Source organism: Brienomyrus brachyistius, chromosome 21 (assembly GCF_023856365.1).
Source record: "Brienomyrus brachyistius isolate T26 chromosome 21, BBRACH_0.4, whole genome shotgun sequence".
Lineage (NCBI taxonomy): Eukaryota > Metazoa > Chordata > Actinopteri > Osteoglossiformes > Mormyridae > Brienomyrus > Brienomyrus brachyistius.
In genome coordinates this window covers 17,913,190-17,927,822 of record NC_064553.1, presented here as the reverse complement: position 1 = coordinate 17,927,822, position 14,633 = coordinate 17,913,190, and the positions used below count along the sequence as shown (strand labels likewise).

At 43.5% G+C, this 14,633-nt stretch overlaps 1 protein-coding gene across 1 annotated transcript in view; it reads left to right on the top strand.

The window, feature by feature from the left end:
- The window catches only part of LOC125716725 (calsyntenin-2-like), a 91,884-nt gene extending 77,500 nt beyond the window's left edge, over window positions 1–14,384 (top strand). The window contains exons 9-17 of the mRNA XM_048989352.1: window positions 874–1,036; window positions 3,787–3,953; window positions 4,607–4,755; window positions 5,537–5,742; window positions 6,052–6,219; window positions 6,309–6,454; window positions 11,172–11,295; window positions 11,383–11,570; window positions 12,249–14,384. Coding sequence (XP_048845309.1) covers window positions 874–1,036; window positions 3,787–3,953; window positions 4,607–4,755; window positions 5,537–5,742; window positions 6,052–6,219; window positions 6,309–6,454; window positions 11,172–11,295; window positions 11,383–11,570; window positions 12,249–12,443 — 1,506 coding nt within the window. The 3' untranslated portion in view covers window positions 12,444–14,384. The remainder of the gene's footprint in view (window positions 1–873; window positions 1,037–3,786; window positions 3,954–4,606; window positions 4,756–5,536; window positions 5,743–6,051; window positions 6,220–6,308; window positions 6,455–11,171; window positions 11,296–11,382; window positions 11,571–12,248) is intronic.
- Window positions 14,385–14,633: the final 249 nt, after the last annotated feature.

Genomic DNA, 14,633 nt, shown 5'->3' with positions numbered 1-14,633 from the left:
CACTCCAAGCCCGCTGTGAGGAAATGATCAGAAGTCTTTAATCACTGTATTCTGCTGAGGATTCTGGGCCTGGAAACAAAGCTGGAGCAACTCTGAATGTGATGTTGAGCATGGTGGTGGTAAAAGAGAAAGTGCTGTGAAGGTTTCACATTCATGGGTAGGAGGCTGACCTAAGGGCAAGTCTGCAAAAGACTCTGGATGTTCAGGAATCTGTCTGCTGAGGCTTTTCTGCTTTCTGAAGGATGCGTTTGAACTGACAGGGCCCGGCCTGCCATCTTTGGCCCTGCCCATGATGCATGCGGTGGAGAAGATCCATTCCTCGAGGAGGAGCCCTAGGGGCCTAGGAGGAGAGGGCAACTTCTAGGAACACCACTTTTCTTCTGACAATTTTGTTTCAGATTTTACCCTTCGCTTATGCAATTAATGAAACATGTACTTCTCTGGAGAGAGCAGTGTGGCGGTAAACCTTAAGGAATCAACTTCAGGAGGTTCTGCCCATTGCTGCTGTACCCTTGAACCACTTAAATGAAGTACAGTCATCAGTGATGGTTTCTATATGCATAACTCAGTAATAATACAAGTGGCTTTAGCATCACATAATCAGTAAAATAAAACAAAATAACCAGAATCTATAGTATATATGTGTTCCTTCCATTCCTGCCGCCGTCTAACATGACCATGTGAGGCAGAGCACGTGAATGTGTATGTTACTTAATGACTTAGACTGTGTCTAGTGCTTAAATGAGTTCATTAGTCAGCAAAAGAGTAGGAATCAGAAACAGGAAGTGGGCGGTTCTTTCTTGACATAGGATGTGTCGGGATTCCCTGAGAGTCTTTGACATTAATATGTGAAGCACTATCCTCTCGTTACAGATCTGTGACAAGGAGTGGCACTACTACGTCATTAACGTAGAGTCACCCCGGGTGGCACTCTTTGTGGACGGTGTGAGCTACGAGCCCTACCTGGTGACGGACGACTGGCCCATCCACCCCTCCCAGATTGATGAGCAGCTCACTGTGGGGGCCTGTTGGCAAGGTCACTCTGGGGAGGCGGGGTCTACACACCACAGTCTTTATTCAAGGGCCCGTGGAAGGATGGATGGACAAAGTACTGGGAAAAGGCGGGGAAAAAATGTACATACTTAAAGAAAAAAAAACAAGTAAAATATTGATATTAAATAGGGCTGTAGACAATCCATACAGTATATGGTGTTCTTAAGCCTCAGGCTAATATGAATCCCATTTTAAAAATAAAAGAACAAAGGTCGAGAAAACAACGCAAAAAGAAAATGGGTCGTCAGCAGACTATGGGCTACAGACCACATTAAAAAAAAAAAACTATCATCTCACAACCTATATAATTACCTGCAGCTTTAATGATGTACACTGACAGAACTACTTTTTGACTTGAAGGTAGGATGTTCACTTCTGTTCATTCCCGACAGCCATTTCTCGCTCTTCTCTTAAATCGAATGTTGAGAGAAACAGCTTGTCCGGATTCACAGGCCACAGACTCTCTGGCTCCCTCACCTAAACTTCATTAAGCCACAGTCGATAAGTGTTCAGACAATTAGAACTGAATTACATTCCGGAATCATCCCCTTCAACTACAAATAATCAGAGACACGGTGGCTCCTATTAAAACCAGGGGGGCCTCTTCCAATCAAAGTGAGATCCATCACCAGCTATGTCTCAGCTTCATTCCATAACAGTTCAACTGGGTTCTGATTATGGGCCTCTGAGATCTTCAGGCCTGGCAAGCTTATTAAACAGTGCATTACACTAAGCAGAAGAGAGGCTAGCGATTGAACATTGGGGGACATTCAAATGAAGGAAGAAGTCTGTTAGCTGTATAGCTCTTATTGGTAAATTACTGGCAAATTTTTCATACTGAAGTATCCAGATCTGAATCTGCCATATATTTAGAGTGATAGCAATCTGTATATCACCCTCACATTGTCAATCACATACTGAAACCCAGCTGTTGAGTGCCGAAATGAGCAAAAAGGCAAATGAAGTTCTAGTCAGTTCCTAGTCAGTCAGACCATTGGCAAAGACCACTCTGAAAACAGGCCGCTAATTGGAGCGAGACACCAGAAGATTCCGCCATCACTGCTGCCAGATATACATGAGTATCAGGACAGGCTGACAGCAGCAGAGTGTAACATGGAGGCACCGGCCAGACTGAGGCATGACCAAACCAACTGGTTCATAGTACACGCTGAGCTCGGAAATTTGGCATCGCACTGTAAGAACAGCTATTCAGCTGACAGCTTCTGTCACAAGACTGAGGTGTTACAAGACTGGGGCATTTGTGATTTGTTTGGTCAGCGTGTCTTTCAGTGGGTACAGATCAGGAAATCATTCTTAGCATTAGGCGCCATCAAGTCAGTGTGACCTGAGAGATTCTTCCAGAACGATTCGTCTTCTGTCTGGGTCCTCAGGCTCCCCAGTGACAAGGTCTTTGCTGTGATGATTGAGCCGGTTTATCTGCTTTTTGATTTAAGCTTCAACTTATTCAAAATTTGCACTCTTTTCCAGTGTACCGGATCTTCTCGCAATACAGGCAGTCCCCAGGGTAGAACGGCTGACTTATGGACAACTCATACATACGATTGGACTGCCATAAACTCTATTATGTAAAAAAAAATTGGGTTAAATACAATGGTTTGTAATAATGAACGCGCTTTGTGGCGGATCTCATTCGTAACCTGGAGACTGCCTGTATGACCAAAATGAAACAGCTTCACTCCGATCCACTGTGCTTCAAGTGAAAGTTTAGCCATAATTTGCTGAAGAATACATTTGCTTGCTTTGCATATGGTCCATGGTATCATCTTTTCCAACAAGCCCGAAAACATTGCTACTCTTCCTGTCCTGCTCCTTTATTGTCCAGTTTTCACAGGCATAAAAAGTGACAGAAAATACCATATTCTGAACAATTCTGCCTCTTGTTCTTAGAGTTGCGTCAGTCCTTTTGAAGGTTTTTTTTCCCCTAAATCCATCATCTCAGCTTTGCGAAGTGTCAATCTGCAATGTATTTCCCAACTGCCGGATCCTTTGTTAGTGTGATTGTTCCCAGGAGGTGAAAGCTGTCTATATCGTCTCTGTCGTCACCATCAACACTAGAGAGAGCTACTGATCCTCTGGTTTTAGCCTTTCTTTCTTTTACATATAGCCATTGTCTCGTCTGTTTCACTCTTTTTTTCACTAACATCTTCAGATATTCTTTGTTTTTCTCATAAATGTGGTGTCACCGGCATATCAAAGGTTATTTCTTTCACACTTGTCTTCTTCCAGTCCAGTTTCTCTCATTATACGCTCTGCATGTAATTTAAATAGCTGCAGTGATAGCATGCATGACAAACACTCATTTTCCTGAGAATGTTTGTTGGACGTGGTCAACACCATCAAAAGGCTTTATGTTTAATCAATAATGCACATGTTGACCTGAGAAATAATGTCTGTTGTTCCTTGGCCTTTACTGAACCCTGTTTGTATATTAATCAATACTCTATCTATCAATGAAAGCTCCCCTTTCTTTGATATTGAGATATAAACTGACCTCTTCCAATCTGTGGGCTGTTGGATTGTTCTTCCCCAAATCTGTTGTCAAAATTTCATTAGCACTTTGATTGTCTATTATGAGGGATCTGCAAATATTAATCTGTATTTATAGCTATTTAAAAACGAACTGTGTAGTAACAGATCCCAAAAAGAAGGGTTAGTAAGGGGAGGTCGCCGGCCTCCTTCCAAGGCCTTATGTCCGTGTCTCTTCCTCCATAGGTGGTGAGGTGAACACACCCCGATTCACCCAGTACTTTCGGGGAAGCCTCTCGGGCCTGACCATCCGGCCCGGAAGGATCGAAAACCAAAGGGTCATCTCTTGTCTTCAAGCCTGTAAGGAGGGCCTAGACATCAGCTCCCTGGAAAGCTTGGGAGGGGGCATCAAGGTGGGCATCCTGGCAGAAGGCCAGCCGTACCTCCATCTGTCTGCTTTGACCTCAGCATAATTCCTAAATCAATGAAAATCATTGCATTGCTATGAATTATTGCTCAGTCCAATTCATTTTTATATACCACCTTTGACAATAGAGTCACCCCAAGGCGATTTACATATGTTTTGTGTTGTTGCGCGGCGAGTTAAATTGAAGTAATAGGTCACCAGTCGACATTTAAAGACTGAGACTGATTCAGCATCCCGAAGATGAGCTGGCAGACCCTTACACAAATAGGGGCCCCGTTAGCATTAGATTAGGATGACATGGATGTCTGTATTCTGTGAAGGGAGTGTACAATGTGGCTTGTAAACATAAATCAGTTCCATTAGCTAGGAAGGTGCTAGACCTTTGAGTAAGTAGGAGAACTTTGAAGTCAGTCCTGAGTCTAACAGGAAGCCAGCACAGGGAACAACAAGCAGTAGTTATGTGTTGAGACTTACTGCTTCTGGTGATTATTCAAGCTGCTGTGTTTGGAAAACATGCTCAGCTGCTGAAATCCAGCCCCTCCAAGTGGAATATGAAGATTATAGGCGGCCTGTCCGCAGTCTTCATCCTGAACAATATTTTCAGTGATCACCATCATGGTGTTTCATTTTTTCGATCAGTTCCACTTCAACCCTGCCCAGTCGATCCTGGTGATGGAAGGGGATGATCTGGACAGCATCAACGCAGCACTATCCAAAGTGTCCTACATCAACTCCCGGCAATTTCCCACACCGGGCCTTCGGCGTCTCCACATCACCACCACGGCACAGTGAGTATGACAACCCCCGTTTGCCGAAAAAGTGCTCTGCGTGGCGAGAGCAGGTTGTCAGGAAGATTGCATCAAAATGCAAAAAAACATTCAAAGGCATTCATCCCCTTGAGATATTCCTAAAAAAATCTTTGCTTAAATCTTCAAATCCATGTGCATGTTTACAGGCTCAGGTCTGTACTCTAACTAGGTTCCACCGGTTTATTTGTGGAATGTCTGAATTGTTAGTTTCTGTTGTTCTCTGAGGAGAACCAGAAGTGTACGTAACACGACTGGCAACACAGCACGTCCCAAAGCTGAAACCTCAACACCCTCGCTGCCACCTCCCTGCAGAAATAATAAGGACACTTTTGTGTCACAGCTACATGACAGGGGGAGATTCACACAATCAATCCCCGGACCGATAGAGGCAGCAGTCCTGCTGGGATACACGAAGCATATATATATACCCAAGGAAAAAGTCACAGATCCCATTACAGGGGGATAATGTGGAAGGACTCAGCAGATAAATGAAGATGATCCCCATGCTGATGTATTTTTGCAATTCCGCCATGAACCTGTAAATTTAAACGTACATTTATTTGAATGATTTGAGCCGTCAGAATCGCCCACGCCGGAAAGCCCTGCAAGCTATAGGTGACATCGCCCCCGAAATGGGAGCAGAACGTAGTGATTCCCTGATAATGGACTCCAGCTTCACACTGTACACATTCCCTCATGCACCTCCCCTTAGCCCCTACCTCCTTTCTCGTGACTCCCACGTTGCTCGGCGTCCCTTTAGGTGTTTCGGGGAGGACACCTGCGTCTCCATCCCAGATGTGGAGGCCGTGCTGATCGTGCTTCCCCCTGCCAAACCTCGGATCACCATAAGCGGGACGGGGCGTCTGATCGCTCCGGTGAACGATCTGCAAGGCCCTGCCGGCCTGCCGCTGTTCCCTGACCTGCACATCACCAGCACCGTGATGCCTGGTGACTCTGACACCACAGGTATGAGCCCAGCTGGAGGAGACTGCAGGGCCAAGGACACTAAGCAAGTGGCACCTTCATTCAGTTTGTGCTATTTGTTCATTATTTGTACTTCATTAGCAATTGTTTTACTATGTATTTGTGCGTCCTCAAGTAAAGTATCGAGTAAAATTTACCTGAGGAAGAGAAATATGCTTAAATGCATTTATTTAATCAACACATTTCCAGTGGTTTGCAAGTCAGCCAGGGGTTTGTGTATTTTGTGTGTTTTGTGCACCGTGTCCCAGATGACCGGGCATGACTTGCTGCTTTGTCTGCTCACGCCCGCAGCCCCACATGCCAGCATCCTCGAGATCCTCCACAACTTGGACTACTGCGATGTGCTGCTGGTCGGGGAGGAGCTGAACCCCCAGCAGGAGAGTCTGCAGCTGCTACCTGGCGCCCTGCTAGGGAAGCATCTGGATGTGACCAATTCCTCGTCCGGCATCTCCATCTACGGTGAGAAGCTCGCACCTGAGCAATGTGCCACGGGCTCAGTGGATTTCCTGGTTTTGGGCACGATCAGGTGACCTTCACCATCTTCACAGGCGTGGACTCCATGGTGCACTACGAGCAGGTGATCCGGCAGGTGAGGTATTACCACTGGAATCCTGAGGCCATTCGGGACAGGAAGTTCAGACTCACCTGCTCGGAGCTCAACGGACGCTACACCAGCAATGAGTTCAACCTGGAGGTTAGCACCAGCAGGGGTGGGAGGAGTACGGATCCAGGGCTAATGGCCGTGCCACTTTGGGGGAGAGGGGTAACTGAGGCCTGTCAGGTAGAATATTCATTGGATAAAACCTAGATGTTGCTCCTTAGAACCATATAGAACATTTTGCCAGTTAACCATCACATTTCAGAGAATGATTCTTCTAGCTCAAACCTCTTTAAAGTCCCCAGTAGGAAACTGGAATCACTGCTTACTTCTGGTTTTAATTTTACAGTGTAATTATTGAAATTTGTCTCAGAATTTCTTTGCACTGCCTGTTTCTGAAAAGAATTTTGGCTAATTTTGATCTCCGTGGGCAGACAGTCAGCCTGTAATCCGGACATGAGGCAGAGGGTTCCACTGCGAAGGCTGTGCAGACCTGACAATGCAACATTAGTCAGACCGTTCCCTGGAAAGGCTAGGAATCTGCACTGATCAAAGATCAGCACTTACAGGCTAATTATCTATTTATAATGCCTGTTTTCTCAAAAGTTAATACTTTTGTTTTAATTAGCTTTATTTTGTTTGGTTTTTTTAAGTCTAGTTTTACTTATAATTAGTTCAAAACCAAGCAGAAAAGTTTCAAAACACCCAAGAACAGACGAGAACCATGGACAGAAATTAAGACGCTTGACGTGCTCTGCGTTTTTATTCTAACACGTGTGGAGAGGCTCTTCAGTTTAAAAACATGTCTCACTGTAGATCAGAGGTGCCTGAGAACTGTGTACATATGCATGAGGATATAACCATTCAGCAGACAATATCTCCATTTGTAGTCATGGAAAAATTGTATTTACAAGAAATAAAACAAGTGCATTTAAATATGATAAGCTGCAGTCCTCCTGGAATATGAAGTGATAACATGTTCCATTATTATTTATGAAGTTTATAATTAATTGTATACGCTTGTGAAGATAATTGTGGTGTGAAGAGACAGAAGGAGAGCAATCTAAAGGTGTAAATCAATCTTGTTAACAATGTATTAAAAGATGACTCTCATTTTTTCTGTTATAATGAAAAACAGTCTTGTGACGTGTGTAAGTGTTTAATAAAAAAAGCTTTAGAGTTAGACAGGGTGGGCCTGTGCTTCTCGGGATGGGGTCACAGGTGAAAGGGAAGCATTTGGACAGATACAGGACAGATGTGTAAACGATTGTGTCGAGAGTGTCTGGGTTTACTGGTGGTTAAATAGAATACATTTGCATTGATTTATTAGCAGAAGCGACGTACAAGTGAGGAGATTTTGCTGTCGGGTAGCAGGATCAGCCGGCATCCCTGGGGCAGTTAGGGGTAAGGGCCTTGATAAAGGCAACAGTGATATGGTTATACACCAGGGGAGACTCCCTTTCAGTATGACAGAGGCTGAACACCTCCACCCCCCACAGTAACACTACAGGAGGATAATCTAATTGCTTTTGGAGTGATAATAGTTGCAGAATATCCAACAATATTTATGACATTCATTAAAGGATGAGATAAAGGGTTATAATATTTGTAGTGCCTATTTAAAGAAAAAATGTAAAAGGTTATAAACCCGGTACAGCATGGAAATTGGGCATGACTGTATTAATTGCATCAGCATCTCCCTGAATGGAGAGAAGAGAAAAATGTCGCCCACAAGCAGCGAAACCGCGATATTCAAAATCTTACCTGCAAGCTGTGACTTTACACCCTTTCCGAGGTGCAGAAATCGCACCGTCAAATCAAATGAACCTTAGAGCAAGTTAACAAAAGTCCCCCGGAAATGTACTGCCACTCAACCAAAGACTTTCATTAAGGCTCCATATCCAATATGCCAGATCTCCATGTGAAGGGAAGTCCGCATTCACCTTCACTCTGTAACCAGGTCATGGTGAACCTGGAACCTATTCAAAGAAACAGAAAGCACACGACAAGGCATGCCAATCCATCACAGAGCAAATTCTCACATTCAGAGCCAGTCCATTACATTCTCACACACTATCGTCATTTTAGACATCCCGCATTTTTGGACTGCAGGAGAAAACCTGCCAGAAATGGGGAGAGGACTCACATACAAAGTACCAGTCAGTTTAGGCACACCTATCCGTACAAAGGTTTATTTGTGCTATTCTCTACATTTTAGATAATAATAAAGACATCAAAGCTATAAAGTAACATTCGGTATATTGCCAAAAGTATTGCGACACCCCTCCAAATCATTGAATGCAGGTGTTTCCATCACTTCTATAGCCACAGCTAGGCATGCAAATCACAGAGCGGGGACAACGCATGCTGAGGCGCACAGTGTGCAGAAGTCGCCAACTGTTGGCAGAGTCAATAGCTACAGACCTCCAAACTTCATGTGGCCTTCAGATTAGCTCAAGAACAGTGCAGAGAGAACTTCCTGGAATGGGTTTCCAAGGCTGAGCAGCTGCGTCCAAGCCTCATGTCACCAAGTGCAATGCAAAGCATCAGATGCAGTGGTGTATAGCATGCCACCACTGGACTCTAGAGCAGTGGAGACATGTTCTCTGGAGTGACGAATCACGCTTCTCTGTCTGGCAATCTGATGGAGTCTGGGTTTGGCGGTTGCCAGGAGAACGGTACTTGCCTGACTGCATTGTGCCAAGTGTAAAGTTTGGTGGAGGGGGGGTTATGGTGTGGGTTGTTTTTCAAGGGTTGAGCTTGGCCTCTTAGTTCCAGTGAAAGAAACTCTTAATGCTGCAGCATTCAAAGCCATTTTGGATAATTTCATGGTCCCAACGTTGTATATCTGCAAAGGGTGGGCCAACTCTGTATTAACGCCTTTGTATTAAGAATGGGATGTTATTAAGTTCATATGTGTGTAAAGGCAGGCGTCCTAATACTTTTGGCAATATAGTGTACCCAAAACATATTAAACAAAAAGAAATTAATTGTGGGTTTGGACTAAGACAATTGCCAATTCAAGTAGAGTTATGCCACATGTGATGACGATGTAATGATACTGTCACTCCCTTTTGTAGATGGTTTAGCGTGTTCAACCTTTTGACTGGTACTGTACAGGGGGCACAGATCCAACCCTGTCCCTGGAGGCTACAACACTATGCTATCGATTAAGCCGTATCTTCCGTTTCTTACATCGGGGAGGAGTTAAAGTGAGGAGTATCCACACTGTCACTCCAGAGCCTCATTGATCATCCCTGCATCTGGCTTTAAATTGAGATGAGTCTCTAGGTAATGCTGGTGGCTTATTATTTCACAGCACGGAGAGGACAAAGGACTCCGCATGCTACTAAAAGCAGCTTCCAAAAGCTTATCATAGAACATTTTTCACATGTCTTTTGGGGAATCAACCCCCGCTAGGAACTGCCAGATTTCCGACATCGTGTCCAATTCTGGCTTTGAATCTACAGAAGTTACATTTAAATGCTGCCACTGAGTTTCCAGATTTAGCTGCACATAGATTTTTATAGTAGGTTATAAAATCCAATTAATTTCTTTAGGGCCCATTAATTTACCCATTGGGGCAAAAAAACAGCCAGATTTTTGCACTCACCCTAATAAAACTGTTTTAATTTTATACAGAATTTTATTGTTTTCGGTTGGAAACACTTATATTAGGCTCAGAGCTGAAATAGTTCTGGTTTAGTTTATTTGATGTGTTTAAGAGGACCTGCTGTGTACTTGTTGCGCTGTTGCCTCAGACCTGCAGGTTCGAATCCCACCCCAGATCTTCTCCAGCTTCTCCATTCTCCTCCCATAGTCCAAAGACATGGCGTTAAGAAAATCGGTGTCTCCCAGCCGCTCGTAGTGTAATGGGTTTCCTGTAGCATCATAAGTTGACACTGGAGCTCATTAAACTTGCTAATAACTTTCTTAAGCTTGGATAGTTTCAACTAATCCCTTTTAGGCCAGAATGTGAATTATCTTTTGTTCAAAGGCATTAAAGCATAATGTCGAGAGCGGGCTTATTGGATGATGTTAACATTATGAACACATTACGAGTATTTTTTAAAATTCTGTCTAGGACTCAAGATGTAAAGATGATTTCAGGCATTTCTTAGCCCCAAAAGCAGAGCAGCATACGCGGGAGTTAAGGGTTCAAATCTCACCTGGTCTGTGTGTGTGTGGAGTTTGCATGATCTTCCTGTGTTGCATGGGGTTCCTTGCAGTTAAACACTGGCATTTCGTAACTTCCCATGGCTTTCCACTGAGTGTGTGTGAGCCCTGCAATGGACTGGAATCCCCCCCCAGTCTTGTGCCCTGAGCATCCTGGGATTAATTTCAGGCCCCCTGTGACCATGTAAAATCTGATATAATTATGTCTGGAGGAACAATTAAGAAATCAGTATTAAAATGATGCCCTGCCCAAGCTTATGAAGACTCATTAAAATTACAAATATTAGGGACTGAGCAGGAAACATAAGGTATGTAACTGACAATAGGCTGATTGGCTCTTAATTACATTCAGTTTGTCTACTGATATTACATACAAATCCTACTTCCTCATACAGATAAATGAGCACAGAGAAAGCTCTCCCCAACTGTGGCTCCTTCCATCCATCCATCCATCCATCCATCCATCCATCTTCCTCTTTCCGGTACATTACTGTAACTGGGAAGCAGCCCTGTATTTACTGCTCCTTGGCCCTTCCCAAACACAGGAAGTCCTTTGGTTCCCACAGGAAGTTCCAGGTGACTGATGGGTATGCTTGTCTTCCTCCCCTTCCGCTCTGGCCCTGGCCATGTTCTGCAGGTGGATGTTCTCCAAAGCGCAGGATATCAGCAGCATATCGGTCACATGGCAGCCCAGGCGCCGTACCTGCGTGCCGTCCAGCACCCAGTCATGATCCATGGTCCCAACATGGCCCACAGCACAGGTGTGGGTCTTGCCACAATGTGGTCTGAATGTGTGATGCCATGTTGGGCTTCCTGATTAATCTCGCTGCCTCTCTGTACCTGTGCAGGACCTCCCCCAGCAGCCACAGTAGTGATTGTGATGTGCATCGCCGCCCTGGTGGTCATTGTGGTTCTGGGCGTGTACCGGATTCGTGCAGCTCAACAGGACAGTTCAATGAATGAGGAGGGCCGAGGAAAGAGGGGGTGGACAGACTGGGACGACTCTGCGCTCACCATAACCGTGAACCCCATGGAGGTACGATGGATGCTGGTGAACCATGTGCCGCTTGTCTTTCCAGTGCATTTCTGCAGCATATTGACTGTAGAACATATCGACCTGTTACCTAATGGTAGCTTACTGTCTCATATATCCCAGACCTTGACATTCACCATTTTTACAACATAGTCAACATAAAAAAAATAAAAATTGTAAGTCCATAAAGCAGAAACTCAATTTTATTAAAATCTATGACTACAATCAAAAACCTACCAAATTTTGTTTGGTTACTTATGGCCAAGGTTAGGGCTGGGTGGGGGTTAAGGGCATCATAATTGTGATGAGAGTTATGTCCATAGAAATGAATGGAGAGTCATCTGTGTGCACTCGTGTGTGTGTGTGCGTATATGTGTGTGTACACGTGTGTGTGTGTAAATTTATAATGCTTGTCAGCCTTCCACATAAAACATATGCCATCATTGTTGGAAATTCCTGTTTTGTTGTTTTATGCTGTGGTTTGCACCTGTTGTTTTGAAATTTGAGACAGTCAGCGTTTAATCTGAAACCATCCTGTAAATCTTTTCAGTAAAGGAAGCTGGAAATTGCAAATGAGGATGGGGGGGATGGGGGTGTAGCACCGAGTGAGAAATGAGGGCCAAAGACAGTCACCTTCCCATGTGAGATGTTTAGTCCATCAAACACGTTCCTTCACTCCAGAGTGTCCAAGAACAGCAAGGTGCTGCTGAAGAGGAGGGGGAGCAGGATGAAGAGGAAGAGGATGGCGAAGACATGGAGGAGGACGTCACCAGCACAGAGAGCGAGGACAGTGATGACGAGGAGCAGGGAGTAGCCCGGTCCCCTCGGGAAGGCAAGAGGAATGGTCATGTAGAATGGAACAACTGTACGTATTAAATACGGACGCACACCCAGACACTCTCGCATTTACCCACACAAAAGCCGAGCCGATTACATTCATGATGCGTAACCCAAGCTTATGCCTGTTTGTGCTCATATTTTTAACGAAATGTCTCCCTCTGTTGCTGTCAATGGGGTACTACACCACAATTTGCCTGAACCAACAACAGCCAGCAAGCCCCTCAGCAGTTGTAGAAGTCATGGCCTGTCCTTGTTTTGCCGTTATTGTTATTAGCTCATTATAGCTCCTTGACTGATTTTGATTGGCCCAAACACATACACATACGCATACTCTGACACACCCACTGACAGTTCATAACAACAGATCCACCTCATATCTCCATACTAACCATAGCTGATCTTCTGCTTCACCAGACTTTTTTGTAAATCTTGAATTTGTGATTTCGACCCAGACAAACATATATTTATGCAAGAAGTAAATGTTCATACATACATACATGCGGACACCGGAATCATGTAGATATTATTTAATGATTTCTCGATACTGGAGACAAAGGCATGTCCCCTTCAGTCCTGACCCAAATGTGCACCTATAGTGACAGGTATCTATACCGAGATGTTTGTGTATAGTAAGCAAAATGTTTGTCACTAGTTTTATTTCATATATGTTGAATCCTTTGCAATTTACAAGTTAAATAAAAATGAAAAAATCCTTTCCCTAATATATCAGACTCCCGATCTACGATCCCTTTCCCTCAAGTGACATTAATACATTTCACATCTATTGCATTTTGCTAACTTGTATTTTTTTACACATTACTTTACCAGTGGAAAGTGTGAGTTAGTCACTTGTTCTTACTAAAAATTATAAAATTAAATGTCTATCTTTGGAGCGAAAATTCAGCTTGATTGATGTTCCCTAACACAAAGCCAATGTTGTTCTGATGTTAGGTTGGGCTCTGTTTGGTTTCCCTATATGGTCTGAGGACAATATGTGAACATCAAGGTCAAGCTGGTTAAAGAAACATCACACCTGCCTCTACCTGTGTCATTATTGCTCGCTGGTCTGTTTCAAAGGACAGCTCTCTTTCTTTAACATACGCCTTTAGAATACGTATCCATTGTTCTTTCGACTTTGAGGACTCAATGTCATTGTTAAACAGAATCCTAAGCTTCCCAAAATCCTAAATTTGAACCCATAACAGCTCATTTATTGGCCAGTATATTTCCTTTGTGTTTAAATCCTCCGTTAATTAAAAAGTCCAATCCAGTCAATGGGTCTTCAGTCATTTTCAACAATAAAACTGTCTTGTTCCTAGAAAAAAAAAACATTTTTAAGCGCAGGGTCTCAAAAGGATTATGGAAATTGATAAAAAAAATCCAAGCCAGCTAATAACCAGCCAAGGATAAGCAGGTATATTGTAGAAAGTAAAACCACTTAGGGTGTAGGTTCGTAGGTCCATCCTCAGTGAACAGAATCTGAATGCCAGCAAACAGAGAAACCCCACAGGTTAGAGATGGCGCTAAATGACTTTGTGCAATGTTAAAATTAGGCTCCATTTGCTATTGTCCTCTATGATGCTTATCCTGCAGATTATAAAGCAGGTATCCTGGTGTGATGACAGTGTAATGGTCTGTTTGCATAATTCCAGTTACTGTACACTTACTCACCTGCATTATTTTTAATTCATGTGGTGGCTCGGGTTTCCCTAACCTGGTCACGCCTTTGCTGGTGACACTGTCGTCTCGTGTCAACAATCCTGCTTTTCCATCTGGTCGTTTTCTCCATCTCCATCGATTACCTCATGTCAGTTAGAGAATATTTAAAAGCCATTTAAATTATTAGACCTGTATGTATACAATGGTTCTTTAATTTTTTTCTATACTATTTGGTATTATTTTAATTTAATTTCTTATCTGTAATCACTACAGCACTTTTCTGTACCTTTGCCAATAAAAACCTGTTTCATAATCTCACACTATGTGGATGTATCTGTTTTTTCCATATTCTGTATGTATTTTAACTTACTTGTGCTGTGATGAGCTTTGATGTATCACCTGTGGTTATGACTCAGCAGATGCTACCTAACTGTTTCAGGTTAGGGAGTTTGAACAGTTACTTAAACTCAGGTCTGACTCAGTAAACTGCGCTCAGGTCAGTGCAGAAAACCTTCCTGTCAAGGGAAACCTACTGTTGCAAATCTATTAGAACGATAGCAAACCTTT